This window comes from Parasteatoda tepidariorum, chromosome 4, assembly GCF_043381705.1.
Source record: "Parasteatoda tepidariorum isolate YZ-2023 chromosome 4, CAS_Ptep_4.0, whole genome shotgun sequence".
In the NCBI taxonomy this organism is placed as follows: Eukaryota; Metazoa; Arthropoda; class Arachnida; order Araneae; family Theridiidae; genus Parasteatoda; species Parasteatoda tepidariorum.
Window position 1 is genome coordinate 86,654,152 of NC_092207.1, and position 18,013 is coordinate 86,672,164.

Here is an 18,013-nt window from a genome sequence, read left to right on the forward strand (position 1 = left end):
TTTGTTATCAATTTTTATTTCTTTTGGATGAAATAATAATAGCTGATTTTAGAATTCCAGAAAGCTACTCAATTCTAAACAACTGATACAAAGATTGTTATCAATGATATTAAAATACGTAGCAAAACTGAGAATTCAATTTAAATAAAATATTCATCCCTTTTTTAATGAAATTAACCCAAATCGGATTGCTCATTTAGGGTAACGAATTTAGATCAAGAGAATTTCGACCATAAACTCAGGATTATCATTTAACGTTTACGCCATTAAAGTAGGGTGTGGGAAGCTTTTTTATTAGGTAATTTGTGAATGTTGAGTAATTTTTGAGATTCCTTGCGGTGTTTGTTTATTTTTAAAAATTAATCTCTACCGCTTTAACGATTTTTTTTTCTTCTTTACTGTTCTTAAGATAAATACAGTGTCTTACCTTCTTGTGTACTTTCATTGGGCAGAAATAATCAATAATAAACTAAGATGATCAGATATCCTTTGCTGTCATCAGTATAAAATTAATAAAATACCGTTGATTATCTTTAAATTACTTATTTATCATTAATTTAACGGCATTTATCCGTAATATTTAGTTGCTATCCCTTCTTAATATTGTTCTCTGTCTAACTTACTTTTTCTTAACTTGGTTATAGTTCAGTGTTAAAGACTTTAAGCTAAAAGTTTTGCTTCCTTATATTATTGATTAATCGCATTATATTGCCTTATTATATATACACTATACAGTAATGTATTATTAAGGTATATGGTTTCGTTTTAAAGTTGTTTAAATGAGAATATGTTTCGTTTAACGTTTATAATTTAATTTGTGTAAAACCTTGTTTAGTCAAATAATGAAATGTCAAATAATAAATACAAAGTAATTTATTTTTCGATATTACCAATTTATTTTTCGTACTATTGAATTGCTCGGCAAAAAACAATTAATGAATTCTCATAATAACTAAAAATTAAATAAGGTTTAATAATAATTTTGAACCTAATTAATAAATTTGTGACTGAGGTTGCAATGTTAATCAAGCTAACTGATGAGGTTTAAATTTATCTCAATGGAATTAGAGACTACATTAAGATTAATACCAGAAAAAAAAGAAAAAAGAAAAGAAAGGGATTTTACAGTTGAAAAAGTTTAAATTTTGTTGTAACAGTCAAGAAAATAATTGCAAACAAATCGTGGGGGTTACGTGATGCAAGCAGAGGGCGGAACTTACTAGTAAAGCATATTTTTATAGTCAAATTTGATATTTATAGTAAACTGTTAGAAATTTCTTGGAAAAAATGGTTAAGTAACAATTTATTTAATTGTTATTTTACCGTATTCAAGCAAAACAGTCAAATAACCATAAATAGCAATTCAAACTTTTATGTGTGAGAAAAACCGTTTATTGACTGTGTTCACCTAATGCGGTTATAAAACAAGAATTTTATCGCACCAACTAGGTCCATCTAATAAGGCCATTAGTTCCTTGCAGATGGGTACATATTATAGCCAAGAAGGCTAATTTCTCATCTCATGACCGACGGAACCGGGGTTCGAGTCCCAACGTTGTCACCACAATATTTCCTCCATTCCCTTCAACACATGAAGTGTTTTCAGTGTTTCCAATTTATGACCCATGACTATTAGTATCTTATGGATGGCAGCACCATAAAGCTGCTTAACACAAACAAAGATTAGTACTTCCTATCTCTTACAATAGGTGAAACAACCATATAAGCTAATTGAACCCCATTCCATGGTCCATTTGAACCTTAACTCCAATCTCATAACCAAACGAAAAGCCTAGCTCTATCGTTCAGTTAAATTTCTTTTTTACGGTTTTGAGTAGTAAATGACAAAAAATTCGTATAGTTTTGTATTCATGGTTTTTTAACCGTACTAATTGTTAAAAATTAATTTAACGGTTTGAAAACCGTAAAATTAATTTTTCTTTTCCGTAAACTTAATGGTTAATTGGATGGACGGATAGCTGCCTTTTATTTTACTGTAGTTTTAGAATGAAAATTCTAGCAGTGTATCTGATTGCGTTTGCGTTGTATATCTTGGTTGAAATTCTATGAGAATGATCTATTTTTTATCTTCCGCTTTTTACTTTCTGTTTAATACCTGGAATGATAAATAATTTTTGTCCTCCCATGTAACACATATTTTTCTTTTTATTTCGTTCGAATGAAAAGGTAGTATATGTAGATTGAGAGAGAGGAATGTTACGGAAGCTTGTTTGTGTTTATAGGACGCGCAGCTTGTCTGGGAAAAAAACTATTCAGGACAGGAACTTTAAATCACATGTTAATGTTCTTTTTTTTCGAGAAATGGCAACTACTCGTAAATACCAGATCTACAAACCTCATTAATGAGTTGCCGGCCTTGAAAAAAAGGGGGTTACGGATTCTTTCTACCCTCCCTCCTTTTTACCATTTTCAATTTTCTTTTTCTATTCAGTTTTGCGAATTAATTTCTTAAAAACTTTTGCAAGGTTAAGTTGATATATGTATGTATTATTCAGTGAAAATGATGCTTTTTTACCTGCATAGTTGACATTTTTGTAAATCGTACTGAATCAGGTGAATGTTGATAATTTATACTATTGGATTTATTCTTATCGAAAATATTTGCGATTATATTCCTATCTTGGATTGAGTTGATTTCAAATTGCCTCTTTACATCCTATATAAAGCATTGCTTTAAATTTTAAAAATCTTTTTTCGTTGATATTAATTTATTGTAACGGAAATTATTTATATTACATTCAATGCTACGTTTAAATTGAAAAAGAGAAAAACTAGGTATAGAGTAAAAATTTAAATTTTTGTTTTATTTTCTTGTCTGTTGTTCTTTAATTTAATTTATCTTTATTATTATTCTTTTTATATTAGTATTTAGTGTTATTTATTAATATTATTTACTATTTATGAATTATTCTTTCCATCCTAAATTGATGTAAATGGACTTTAATTAGCGCAATAAAAACATTTGAGTTCTTTGTTCTTAACTACCTATTTTTTTATTTAAAAAAAAACGCAACTTTAAAGCACATTTGTTTTTTTTATTATTATTTTTTCAAAAATAATTTTATAAAATTCTATTTCAAGTTTTTTTAAAAATAAATTAAATTACGAAGAAAATAAATAAAAATTAAAATTTCGATATAGAAAAATGAAATTAACATACTGTTAGTGTTCTGGATGTTCGCATTGTCACAGTGTTTTTTTTTTTTTTTTTTTTTTTTTTTTTTTTTTTTTTAACCTTTTAAATGTTTCTCTTTTTTTTTCTTTTTGAAAAAAGTTAAACAATTACTTAATCTGCTCAGTTCTGAAACAATTAATTCGACGTTCGAGAACAAAAATTTGACCATTTGAAAAAAAAAGCGTACGTATTTTTCCCTACTTTTTATTTATCGCATTTAAAACAAACAGTTATTAGATTCAGTATTATCCTACTGCGATTCTTAACACCGTGAAAAAAATAAATAATAATTCTTACATATTACTACATCCTTATTTCTACGAAATCCTCTCGGTCGTTTCTCTTACGAAGCATAAAGAATTAGGTATTTCTTCTTTTCTTAGAATGGTTATGGTGGAGAATCTTCAATTCACATGCTCCACATTCCAATTGTACATATTTTGCTATTATTCCCATTGTTTTCATCAGTCTTTTACGCACTTGTTCCTCGCGATTCTTGTATTATGAAATAAAATAATGCTATTTGATATTATCAGCAAAAACATCTTTAACTTCGGAAATCACTTTGTTTCCTGTGTGAAATTAATTTAAACGATACTAATGTGGTATATACTTTTTTATTCTACGGAAAAGTGTACAGTGCGCAAAATAAAAAACGGACCTGCTTGAATAATTTTTGTTTAATGATCGGATCTTCACGTTCTACAACTCAATCTTAAAGGTTCGAGGGGGGTGACCTCAATTATGATAATTATTAATTATAAAGATATTTTAAGTTGCGAAATTAGACACAAAAATGTATTCTGAATAAACATCATTTTTTTTTTTTTGATTTTTGACCCTCAAATGTAGGGGGCAGCCGCAATATCGAAAATTGTCCCAATGGATGATGTTTTCTACACTAGGGAACGCTGCAAGCTCCATACCGCCTATACTTCCGGGTTACTGTTTCCTGTGTATTTTAAAGACATTTGGCTCACAGCGTGATAATTTTGTTTTGAGATTCTTGCAAGCGTGGTATTACTTATTACCTGTGTTTACTATGCTAACAATACTTGTGTTTACAATGCTAATGGTGCTAACACTAACGTAAGATGGTGCACAGTTTGCAACAAGAACAAACAGTAATAAACAAATGGAAAGAGGCCAAATCAGAACTGCCAAAAAAGCTGGTTATTCAAAATCTAGCAACCATGTCACCTTTTTTAACAATATATCTATAAATAACTAAAACAAATTTTCACTTCCAACTCACCAGAATTATCTAATAACATTAATATCTTACGAAATACGGCAGATTTGAGCTCAGAAATTATCTAATTTACTTCTTTTATTGAAAACAAAATTATCCGTTTGAAAATATCACCTCGCAGATGTAAGCAGTTGCAAACTTTCTAACCGGAACTGGAGCAGGTATTGAGCTCCAGATTATTACTGTTTACATTTGTATCGAAAACACCATCCATTGTTTGGTCCGGAGAGCAGCGAATTAAAAGTTTCGACCCCTCAATGTTAATTTTACTTTTTGCATATTTCAGCATATCTCGCGAACTTTTTATGCGAGTTGAAATATTTTTGCACACAATTATAAAAATCATTTATCCAAAGAGAATTCCAACCAAAATACAACTTTCAGTAAATATTTATTATTTTATTTAATAATATTCGAAAAGTAGATTTTTTTTAACATTATTTGAAAGACTGCAATTAGAAATGTGAAATACAATTGTGAGCGAAATCTGTCTGATAGTTCCTGAGAAAAAAAAGGCATATTAAAATTTCGATTTCTCAGGAACTATTAAATCGATTTCGCCCAAATTCTGTTTTTCCCATTTAAAATTGCATTCTTTAAAATGATGCAAGAAATGGCATACCCTCTTACAATATAATTTTTTTGCCGATTATTATTAAATAAAATAATAAAAAAATAATAAATATTAGCTAAATTAAATTTTGCATGGAATTATTTTTAAATAAACGAATTTTATAATTGTGTGCAAAATTTTTTCAATTCCCTTTAAAAAGTTTTTGATATATGGTGAATAAAGCAGAAANAATGGATGGTGTTTTCTACACTAGGGAACGCTGCAAGCTCCATTTCGCCTATACTTCCGGGTTACTGTTTCCGATGTATTTTAAAGCCATTTGGCTCACAACGTGATCATTGTGTTTTGAGATTCTTGCAAACGTGGTTTTTGATTACTTATTACTTGTGTTTACTATGCTAATGGTGCAAACACTAACGTAAGATGGTGCACAGCTTGCAACAAGAACAAACAGTAATAAACAAAATGAAAGAGGCCAAATCAGGACTGCCAAAAAAAGCGAGTTATTCAAAATCTAGCAAACATGTCACCTTTTTTAACAATATATCTATAAATAACTAAAACAAATTTTCACTTCGAACTCACCAGAATTACTTAATAACATTAATATCTTATGAAATACAGCAGATTTGAGCCCAGAAATTATCGTAATTTACTTCTTTTATTGAAAAAAAAAATTATCCGTTTGAAAATATCGCCTCGCAGAATAAGCTGTAGTAAGCAGTTGCAAACTTTCTAACCGGAACTAGAGCAGGTATTGAGCTCGTTGTTTACATTTATATCGAAAACACCATCGATCCGGAGAGCAGCGATTCAAAAGTTTCGACCCCTCAATGTTAATTTTACTTTTTGTATATTTCAGCATATCTCGCGAACTTTTTATGCGAATTGAAAAATTTTTGCACACAATTGTAAAATTCATTTATCCAAAGAGAATTCCAACCAAAATATAACTTTCAGTAAATATTTATTATTTTATTTAATAATAGTCGAAAAGTAGAATTTTTTTTGAACATTATTTGAAAGACTGCAATTAGAAATGCAAAATACAAATGTGGAGCGAAATCTGTTTGATAGTTCCTGAGAAAAAAAAAAAGGCATATTAAAATTTCGATTTCTCAGGAACTATTAAATCGATTTCGCCCAAATTCTGTTTTTCCCATTTAAAATTGCATTCTTTAAAATGATGCAAGAAATGGCATACCCTCTTACAATATAATTTTTTTGCCGATTATTATTAAATAAAATAATAAAAAAATAATAAATATTAGCTAAATTAAATTTTGCATGGAATTATTTTTAAATAAACGAATTTTATAATTGTGTGCAAAATTTTTTCAATTCCCTTTAAAAAGTTTTTGATATATGGTGAATAAAGCAGAAAATAAAATTAACATTAAGGGGTCAAAACTCTGGACTGGACAGTTTCCCTGACCAAACTATTGTGACCTTATTTCCTAAATTTCGGCTATATTTTGAAGGTCAGAAATCCGAATATGTACAAAAAAAGGTTTGATTGTTCAGAGAAAGTATTGTTTGTGTCTGATTTCATGACTTAAGATATCGTCTGCTCTAATAAATGAGTATATTTGAGGTTTACCCCCTTTAACCATTAAGATTGAGTCCTAGAACGGGAAGATCATCAGATCATTAGATAAAAAGTTATCCAGGGTGGTCCGTTTATTTATTTTTTGCTCACTGTACTTGTCTGCTTTTCGTTTCTTTTTTCGATGCAAAAAATTATTTTACCAAAGATTTTCTAAAAACAGTAACTATAATTAACTACTTATTGAAACGAACCCCGAGCAATCAATATTAGATACACATAAATGTCTTTTATTTTTTTTTATAGAAACAAAGAAAGGTTATTTATTTAAACATAAATTTTTGTGTGTATTATTTTCGTAGTAAAATCTGAAATTGTAGATGTAGTTTATTAATACAATTATTGTTAAGTTTATCACCAATTAATACTTCGTGTATCAATAATGGTGTGCAGATATTCAATTATGGTATACTGAGAGTTTTAAAAAGCCTGATTTTATCATCTGACTGAAATTCTGAGGTTGTTTGTTGCTATAGAAACAAGAGTTAAAACCACTTCTAAGGGGGAGAATAGAAGAAATGACGTGGCACATATACCAAATCGAAACAGCAAACTCCACGTCTCTACCCTAGCAGCAAAATAACTCCGGCTCTCATTGGGCCGATATTCACGAATCTTTGCTCAATAAGGGTTCAAAGGGCCGTTATTTTCCGATATTGGCCCTATCTTGCATTGTTCCATCCAGCCGATATTTTATAGCCACTTTACAACCAATATCGGTCCTTCGTAGAATTGTCAGATTTACCCGATATTTTATATCCATTATTTAGCCAATATCGGTTCGATATTGGCCAATGTAGGCCCTATATAGGCCATTCTAGAACCCATATTAAAAAAATCTAGACATCCCAATATTGGTCCCTCGGTGCATGTTCTTATAGGACCCATATTGAGCCAATTTTGAACCCAAATGGGGCCATGGTAAAATTGTTGCTTGGGTATTAGAAGTGACTTATTCCATTATTCTCGTAACCACAGCAGCACGCGAGTCTAGTCAACAGGAGTTATCGTGAAAGCCGAAGAGCACTATTCTGTTTGTGTCGCACCGCCGTAATAAAACCTCAAGTCTTTTTCTATAAGCATTCCTTAAGGCCCGTTTAGACGTCTAAGTTCTTGAATACGAGAACTTACAGAAATTTCTCTTTCCAAGAAATTGTATGATTAGTCGAAACTAAGCAAGTTCTTAAATGTCCCTGTCGGATGAATAACCTGCGATGCGCATTGTTCATATTCAACATTATAAAATCATACTTAAGTGAATTCAAAATTACAAATCAAATTCAAATAAAATTATAATAACACAAATAGACTCTATTATAATTTATTTGGATTAAAATATATGCAAACTGACAACAAAATGACATAATCATGTGCCTGCTTGTTGTCGTCACAAAACTTTAGAAGCTGATTCTACACTATCTACCAATAAGTATTTGGACACCTATGTAAATGACTATATCTACGGTCCTGAGATACGTCACGCCCTCCTGGTATTGATTGGGACCCTTGGTCCCCATTCATGGTAAGCTCAACGCCGATGCCTACTGCACTATTTTGTATGACAATGTGCTTCCTTCGTTGTGATAGTTTCACGGGGTGGACCCCTGTTAGTTCCAGGACGACAATGCCAGTTGTATTGTTGCGAGGGTCACCAAGCCTTGGTATGGTGCCAATGGGGTTCGTCGAATGGACTGGCCTGCCCAGAGCCTAGACTTGAACCGTATCGAGAACCTCTGGGACCGGTCGGATCGCCGAATTTAGGAGTGTACTACCCGTCCAAAATCAGTGAAGAAACTTACATGTCTTCTCCAAGCCGAGTGGAAGATAATATCACTAGCCGTCACACATGGACTTGTGGAAAGTATGCCCCGGAGGGTTCAAGCTGTAATTGCCTCTCGTGGAGGCTCTACCAACTATGTATGAAGTTTGTTTTTCTTTTCAATCACACGTGTCCAAATACGTATTGGTAGATAGTAGAGAAGGTATTTAAAAGCTGATTTTAGAAACTTTAGAAGGTAGGAAAAACTTGAATGAAAAATAGAACATGCTCTGTTATCACGCAAGTGCTTGGGTCAAGAACTTGGATGATTGTTTACACGATCCAAGCTCCAAGCAAAACGTCCTCCTTCCATCCCGTCAATTGCATTGCTAGGATTTTTCTTTATGCACCCCAGCCATGTTACTATTGGTATTTCATTTTCGTCTGGTGCCCACGTGTAGGATTAGTTATTAGGTATGTTTTTAATAGTATGTGGTATGTTATTGGTATGAGGGCTGAGGCCGAGCCATCTTTATTTTACAATTTCATCATTAATATATAGGATATTTTTATCATAGAATTTAAAGCTTTTTTTAATTACACGATTAATAATGTATGTTTTTTAACAACATTTCACTACCATTAAACCAGTACATTGGTCTATAATTGGGTTGCACAGCATTTTAAAATCGCATTTTTTTTAAATGATAGTATTTGTTTCACCCAAAATAAACCTCGTTTTTTGTTTTAACAGTTTTATCAATTAAAACCCCTAATCAAATATGTTAAAAGTTAATTCAGTTATGATAAGTTAAAAATTACTGTTAAACAAAAATGCTGTAACAGTGCCGAGTGCCCCATAATGATTCAGAGTCGACGCGTGCCGAATTTTTCATCTCACCTTGTTATATTTCTCTTACTCATAACCAAAATAATAATTTCCTGTGCACGATGAGTTTCTTCTAAGAACGGAAAAAACCTTTTGTTATCACGTGATGGATGTTTTAAATGCTTTTGGCGTGCGCGACTTGTTCACTAATTTCGTGATTTTCGGTAAAGGTCATTAAGACACTCCTGAGGTGGTTTGACATTTTCCCTTTACATTGTTGAACGTGAATCATAATGAAAATTCAAATCTGTGTTTTAATTCTTCTGCTCCGTAATATTTAGAAGCGTTTAAAATATAGCTATTCATATAATTAATTTTTCATTATTAATTTCTGGATTCATATAGTTTTTCAGAACCTTGGTTCTAGTTTTCATTCATCATCATTAAGTGACTGGATAGCAATATTCCCTCTTGCACCTTTAGTTTTGCTGCGTCATGCTGGCCACTGGCCAGCTTTTTTTAGCATTTTTCTTGTGTGGGTAAGCTATAATGCTAATTACGTAATTGCCAACTGTCTGAATTTTAAAGGTCATTCTCAAGGTTATAATAATCATTTTGAGCTTACAAAAACTATAATACTGACATTTAGTATCCAGCCTGAAAATTCCTGACTCTTACAATTTTAAAATTTTCATTTTTTTTTATTTATTGTTATTATTAATTTAAAATCTCTATAATCGCTATGTGCAACAATATATCACCTAATGAAAAAATGAAAAAGAAGAAAGGCACCTAAGTGACAAAAAAATGGTAGAATAGTGCGCAATAAAAAATTAAAAAAAACATCCCTGAATGACTTCTGATCTAATGATCGGTTCTTCACAATCTAGAACTCAATTTTAATGGTTCGAGGGGATGACCTCAAATATGCTAATCAATTAGTGCAGACGATATTTTAAGTTACGATATCAGAGACCAAAGCGTACTTTTCTCTGAATGAATATACTTTTTTTCCTCGATAGATTTGGAATTCGAACCCCCAAAACAAAGGGGGTAGCTGCAATCTGGGAAATATGGTCTCCATAGTTTGCTTAGGAGAGTGATCCAAAGTTCGAACACCTTAATGTTAATTTTACTTATTGCTTATTTTGCCCTATCTCGTGACTTTTAATCAAATTAAAATTTTCTTGCATATATTTATAAAATTTGTTTATCCAAAGATCATTCAATACAAAAAATACTTTTTAGTAAATATTTCTTATTATTTTACTTAATAATACTCAGAAAAATTGTGAGTTGTAAGGTGAAGAATTGAAGAATGTAATTTTGCATGACAAAATACAAAATTTCAGCAAAATCGGTCGATTAATTAGTTCGTCGGAGATGGAATATTAATTATACGACTTTTTTAAAATTCGAGATTTCAGCAACTATTCTACTGATTTCGCTGAAACTTCACATTCAGATCAAAAGTTATTCAGAAAGGGCTCATCTTTTTTTTTTTTAAATGACGCTATTTACAGATGATTTAACTATCTTAATTATTCTAATCAGAGATCATTTTGGAGCACGAAATTTTCGTTTAGTTTCGGAAGCGTTCTACGAATAACCGGCATCTATCATCTGAATCACCAGTCTGATTCACTTTAATTAAAAAAATTTTTAAAAAGATGATTTTATCTATGTTAATAATGAGCTTTCTAATTCAATAAGCATTTTGATTTATTATCATCTAAAAAGAGTGTAAATTACTTAATTATGTGTACATTAAAAATGAGAAAGAATAGGTTCATAGCTCCCAAAAAGAATAAATAAATATATGCAAACTNGGAAACTCTATAAAATAGTTTGAATTGTGACGCGGAAGCCTATTCCGCCAATCACGAAATATACTTCCCTCTCTTTCTCTTTTTTTTTATAATTTTTTTTTATAGAACATGATAGGAAGACACGTTGAGATATCAAAATTTAATATCAATAGCCGTAATAATTGGAACAGTAATAATGTTATGCTAAATTATTGTAGTTTATCGTTAAGGACTAAATCATGTTTTTTTTTCGAACTTAATTGATAATACAAATAAAATTTTAAAACTGTATGAAGTACGTCGATAAATGCATTTTGCTTGTGTTTTTATTTAATTAAATGTGTCAGATAATAATCTAACCTGTTTTTTATACCTCATATTAACCCAGCAGGAGTTTTTATCTATTGTAGATAAGCACTGGTTTCACTAAAATGCCCTAGAGACTTTTCATGTTGTTTTTTTAATGTTTTGTTCCGTATATTTTTTTTCCTTCCTGTTTTCGTGCAAAGCATAATTTTAAATACTTACCTACTGTTTGATTTTACCGCTTTTAATGCGAATTATTATAAATATTTGCCTTATGCTTGGAGCTGTTAAACCGCATCCGGCTCCCATAACAAAACACTGCTTTCAATCAATCAATTTTTCATCTACTTGGTAGAGGCTCTTACGGCCCAAGTTCTTGAAGCCGAGAAATTGGAGGAATTTCTCTGTCCTAGAAATTGGATGATTCGTCGACACTATCCAAGTTCTTGAATGTCACTGATTGGTTGGAAGAAAAACTTGCTCATGCGCATTGTTCATATACAACATTATAAAATAATACTTACATAAGTTTAAAATTACTAAATGAATTCAAATTAAATCATAATAACTCATATAAATCGTAACAGATCAATTAATTTATTTAGACTAAAATATATGAAAACAGACAACAAAATGGCATAATCTGATGCCTGCTTGTTGACGTCACAAAACCTAAGACGCTGATTGGTTAAGGGAGGAAAAACTTGGATGGAGAGTAGAACATGATCTACTATCGTCCAAGGACTTGGACTAAGTACTTGGATGATCGTACACAATCTAAGCTCAAAGCAAAACAAGTTTCCATCAATATCAATCAATCTTCGTCCAAGAACTTGGATTGTCTAAACAGGCCTTTAAAATTATATGGTCCTTGGACCTCTTTTGGATAATATCTTTGTTTTTTGAACTCCATTCTTCACTAAGCATTGATTTCAATCTCAATAATATCTTAGGTGCTTCATTATAATAAACATTTGTAAAAATGTATCGTTAGTTATTTTAATAAATCTGAATAATTTTCAGCATTTTTATAGTGATGGACGTTTTTAGAATAAACATGTTTAATAAATATAATTCTAAGAATTATTTTAAACAATTTAAAATTAATCTAATTATGTTTTTTTTATCAACGTTCATTTAATGAGATGGGTGCAGTTATTTTCTCGAAACCAAAACCACAGCGTTGTTCCGTATGTTGGAAATAATAAGGTTAGATCCGACACTACATTAAGTCAGTTTTTCTACCGTAATATCAATTATGATTTCGTAAAAAAGAAAATGGTGATTGAAATTTTACAATTTTGTCACCAATGGCTATGTGGTCAACATTGTTCGCTGACGCAAGAGTATCCATCCATCTGAAGTTGGATAGGCTTCCACAGGAAAGCTCAGTGTGTTAATCACTGAGCCAAGCTGAGAAGTGTGTTAACCACTGAGCCACTCAATTGCCAAAATTGAACCTTGGACAAAAAATTGGACCTTGTAAAATTTATATTACGTTAGTAGTTATTTGAGTAAAAGTGAAAAGTTGAGAATTGTATAATCACCTGAAGCTAATTGTATAATCGCCTCAAGCTTAATTTAATAGTAGAAAATGCAATTTTTTCTTAAAAATATATTACTTATTACTTATTAGAAAGTAAACTCAAATATGCTTTAAAATATTTTTTTAAAAAACCTAGCAAATTAAACTTAATTAACTTTTTTTAGTTATTGTAGTTATTACAAAAAATAATTAGTTTTAATTTTTAACATTTTTCGCACATTGTTGGGTATTTGTATGGCGTATCACCGCATTTTGATCATGACCAATTAAATTCAAATTTCAGTTCCATTTTGGTCCAAAAGATTACTTTAATCGAATTTCTTACCTTTCTTTATAATTTTTAATTGTAATTAAAAACCCGGCAAATTAGATAAATCTTACTGTATGCATAGTTAATTAATTGCATTTGTTAAGGCGTGTTAGCAGAAAAGAATCTTGAGATTTTATTAAGTGATAAAATTGCTTAGAACAACCAGTTAACTTAACTTCTTCTAAATTTTAGATGTTAAGTTAATGTAAAAAGTTAAAAGATGGAAAATTATTGTTCCATGAGCCCCTGAGAAGTGAGAACAATATTAGGAACTCGTGTTCAATTCGTAGGGAAAGTTTCGATGACAAAATATTTCCCTCATCTATTGCTAATACAGTGGCGGCGAAAATTAAAGCTGGTGGCATTTTTTCCCCGTCTTGTTATATCGATCGATTTCTTGGCTGTTCTAAGATTGCTGGAAATTACTTTTATTGCAAGATGTCAATCATCTCACTGCTTCTTTTTTTTGTGAACTGCTTCTATTTATAGGTTTATTTACGAAAACACAATTTGTCTTGATCTTGTAGAAATATAATAGATGTCATCTTATCTGTCCAATTTTGCTTCGAGTTAATCTCAAAAATTGACAGTCATGATGAGAAAATCAGGAAAATCCATTAACTATGCTATGTATGCTTTATTAACTGTATAATTAATTCATAGCTAAAGTTCTTCGATGGTCAATTAATGACTTCAGCAAATATATTTGTGTAATTGTTCGACATGCTTCTGGGCGGAATAGTTCCTTTGATGGTACTTCAAATATATTCATATGAATCGCCTATTATAATTAAGTACTTCGCTTATTTTAAATAATTTTGTTTCGAATTGATCTCAGAAATTGATAGTCATGATGAGAAAATTGGGAAAATCCATTAACTATGCTATGTGTGCTTTATTAACTGTATAATTAATTTGTAGCTAAAGTTCTTCGATGGTCAATTAATTTTTTCAGCGAATATATTTGTGTAATTGTTCGACATGCTTCTGGGCGAAATAGTTCCTTTGATGGTACTTCAAATATATTCATATGAATCGCCCATTGTAATTAGTCCCTTCGCTTATCTTAAATAATTTTGTTTGGAATTGGACAAAAACAACAATTGGACAAAAACAACAACGAATTGATGATTCTGAGCTGTGTTTAATCGTAATAAACCCGAATTTATGCGTCAATATGGGACAATGGGTGAAACATGGCTCCATAATTTCACACCGGAGTCCAACCGACCGTCAGCCGAGTGAACTGCACGAGACGAACCAACTCCAAAGCGTGAAAAGGCGCAACAGTCAGCTGGCAAAGTTATGGCATCAGTATTTTGGGATACTCATGGTATAATATTCATTGACTATCTTGAAAAGGGAAAAACCATCAACAGCGACTATTACATAGCGTTATTGAAGCGTTTGAACTACGAACTCGCAGAAAAACGGCCCCATTTGAAAAAGAAGAAAGTGCTGTTTCATCAAGACAATGCACCGTGTCACAAGTCAATGAAAACGATTGCAAAATTATATGAATTGATCTTCGAATTGCTTCCGCATCCACCGTATTCTCCAGATCTGGTCCCCAGCAACTCTTTCCTGTTCTCAGACCTCAAGAGAATGCTTGCTGGAAAGAAATTTGGCGCCGATGAAGAAGTGATCACCGAAACAAAGGCCTATTTTGAGGCTAAAGACAAATCGTACTATAAAAATGGTATCGAAAAATTATATGACCGCTATAATCGTTGTATCGCCCTTAAGGGAAACTATATTGAATAATAAAATGGAATTTTATCAAAAAAATTTTTTTTTCTATGTTAGCCTACGAACTTTTCAGCCCAACTGTTATATGGGCGAAATAGTTCCTTTGATGGTACTTCAAATATATTCATATGAATCGCCCATTATAATTAGTTCCTTCGCTGATCTTAAATAATGTTGTTTCGAATTAATCTCGGAAATTGGCAGTCATGATGGGAAAATCCATTAACTATGCTATGTATGCTTTATTAACTGTATAATTAATTTATAGCTAAAGTTTTTCGATGGTCAATTAATGACTTGAGCGAAATTTGTGTAATTGTCCAGCATGCTTCTATGTATATGGGCGGAATAGTTCCTTTGATGGTACCTCAAATATATTCATATGAATAAGTGGTTCCTTCCCAGCTGTAGTGAATGGTACATCGGGAATATTTTTATAATTAAAATTTCATTTATTTTAACTTTAATAATTCATTCTTTTTTTAATATACTAAATATTGTAGGAAAAAATTTTAGGCGCTCATTTTCAAGACTTGTCAGACGTGAATGTGAAAAAGCAAAAGTGATATGAAATTTTATTCACGTCAAGTCTTGATAATGTGCCTCTATTTTTGAAACGCTTTTAACATCTCTATACTTTTGAAGTGTATAAAGTTTTTAATCAGGCTATATATTACCGCTTGAGTTTTTTGGGATTATTTATTTAATACCATAGATCTGCTTCTGATTATAAGTGATAGATTTGAAAAACGAAAAAAAATTTACACCTGTTGACATTTTCATTCAACTTCTGCCATCTAATTCAATGAAATAACTATAAAGGGAATTTCTTCTAAGAAATTCGGAAAAAATTGTAATTTTTGTCATAAATCTAAAATTAGAGTGAGGAAATTAACCTTATTTTATGACGCTAACTGACTCACTTCCTTTTTGTTTCCTTTGATGGGGCTCCTACGTTTTGCTATGATTTCCTTAGTTACTGAAAGCTCGAGGTGTGATTGGTGCCTGATACATTACTGTAATTATTCTTTCATAGTTTGAGCTCATTATTTTCATTCAAATTACGAAACAAAAAATGGGATTATGAAAATAGTCTATTGATTATTAGTTTAAACTGGAATCAATAGAAAAAAAAGTTGTTTATTTATATGTTGATTTTTTAATGGTTTTGAAGAATGTGAATTTCAAGAATAATGGTTTGTCAATTTTTTAAAAATCTTTTTTGATATATTTTTATTGTTATTAACTTGCCTTTAATTTCAGAGATGAATAAGTTATGAAATGGCTTACGGTTTAAAATGAAATGTCTTTGTTATAAGCTTTTAATAAATTATTAGCTTTTTTTTAAAAATTTTATGAAGTTTGGTATTTTTAAATGAAACATATAATTTGTAGTTTTTCTGATAAAACTATAAGTCATTCTTAATTTTTTTTAGTATATATATTTTAGATTTTTGTTACTTACGGAGCTTTTTAATTGTGGTGATACTTTAGGCTATTAAAAATTTTCTTTCTTATTTTATATAATACAGTATGGCATAAGTATTATATAAAGTGTTTTGAATTGAGTTAATTAAATTTGTTGTTCCTATCACATTCTATTCTTAAAATAATTAAGAAAAGTTAAAATAAGTTAAAAAATGAAAAGTTGAAATATAAATAAAAATTATAATCAATAGTTTTACACTGTAATATAAGCTTCATTGACTTTTTTTAAAAATACATTTTAACATTTGTATTTATAGAAATTGATGGCTGAAATAGATAAAACGAGATTTGTTTCTAAACTGGAATTTTTTTCATAAAAATATTTAATTCCTACAGTTTTTTTTTTCTTTTGTTTTGTCATTTGTAGAAATAATAAATCAATATTATTTAAGTATTTTGTAAGTTGTTACATTTTATAGATTTTTCATCACGTTTGGATGCTGTATTCAAATTCAATTAAACATTTAGTGTATAATACAAAAATTTAATTAACATGATTTTGAACCTATGACCTTTACCCTTCAATGTGTTATGAAAAACTTCATTCTAAATGTTTTTTTCCTTTCCCTTTCAGTCGGATTTCCGATCCGAAAACAGCGTTTTCATGAGACCCTCCTGTCCGGCTATAAGTCTGGAGAAGATGCTGTCTCTGGATCAGGAAGAAGGCTCCCCTATGAGTCCAGATCTGCTTTCTTCTGATGATCTCATGCACAATCACAATGGACAAAGGACAACACTAGTAAGTATTAGTCACAGTCACTCTGATAATCTTTCTTATAGAATTAAGTCTTTTAATCAAAATTTACTTAACGCTTTACATAATTTTATATAAAATGATTGCATATTAAATTTAATTTTTAACCTATCACCGAAACATATGTCTTCACTACCTATCTAAGCAAATAAATAACTTAAATGTAAAACTGTATTTTTCCTTATATATGTACAGAGGTAGAAATTAAGAAAATTTATTCCAACGGGATCAGTAATGTATTACTCATTTGCACACATTTTCACTGGTTTGTTTACCTGTCTCTGTTAGATTTTTTTTTAAAAGTTAATGTGAATTCAAGTAATAAATTACAATACACAGAATGTGTAATATCGCAATTATGGTGCCATATGCTATTTTGAGGCAAAACACAGTGGAAAACAGTAAACTCGAAATTATGAATACTAAATATTATGGCACCACTTTCTCATCTAATGTTGGTTCGAGGGACTTCTGCTATTTTATTTTATGATATATAGAGTGAAAATTTGTAATCTCGGACCAACAGACTGCTGTTAATTTTGAGCTCTAATGAAGATGTAGGTACATTTAAATTATTTTTTTTAAATATTTATTCTTTACATACATGTAAACATTTATTTTCATATGCAAATAAATTTACCTATTATAATTTATATAATAAATTTAATAATTTAGGCCAGCTAAGCTATGAAACATTCACTTCAAGTAAAACTACTTTTAGATTAATTACATTTCATAATTATTCTTTTTTTTTTATCATCATCAATAGCATAACAAAATAGGTTTGTCCAACGCTTTCTTTTGAAGGGATTTTCGTGCATTTTCCTTTAAGTTGA

The 18,013-nt window shown here is 30.4% G+C and overlaps 1 protein-coding gene across 1 annotated transcript in view; it reads left to right on the top strand.

Annotated features, from left to right (window-relative positions):
* Positions 1-18,013, top strand: part of LOC107441590 (rap guanine nucleotide exchange factor 2) — a 137,693-nt gene that overhangs the window by 85,113 nt on the left and 34,567 nt on the right. The window contains exon 3 of the mRNA XM_043040036.2: positions 16,998-17,162. Within this exon, the coding sequence (XP_042895970.1) occupies positions 16,998-17,162 (165 nt within the window). The remainder of the gene's footprint in view (positions 1-16,997; positions 17,163-18,013) is intronic.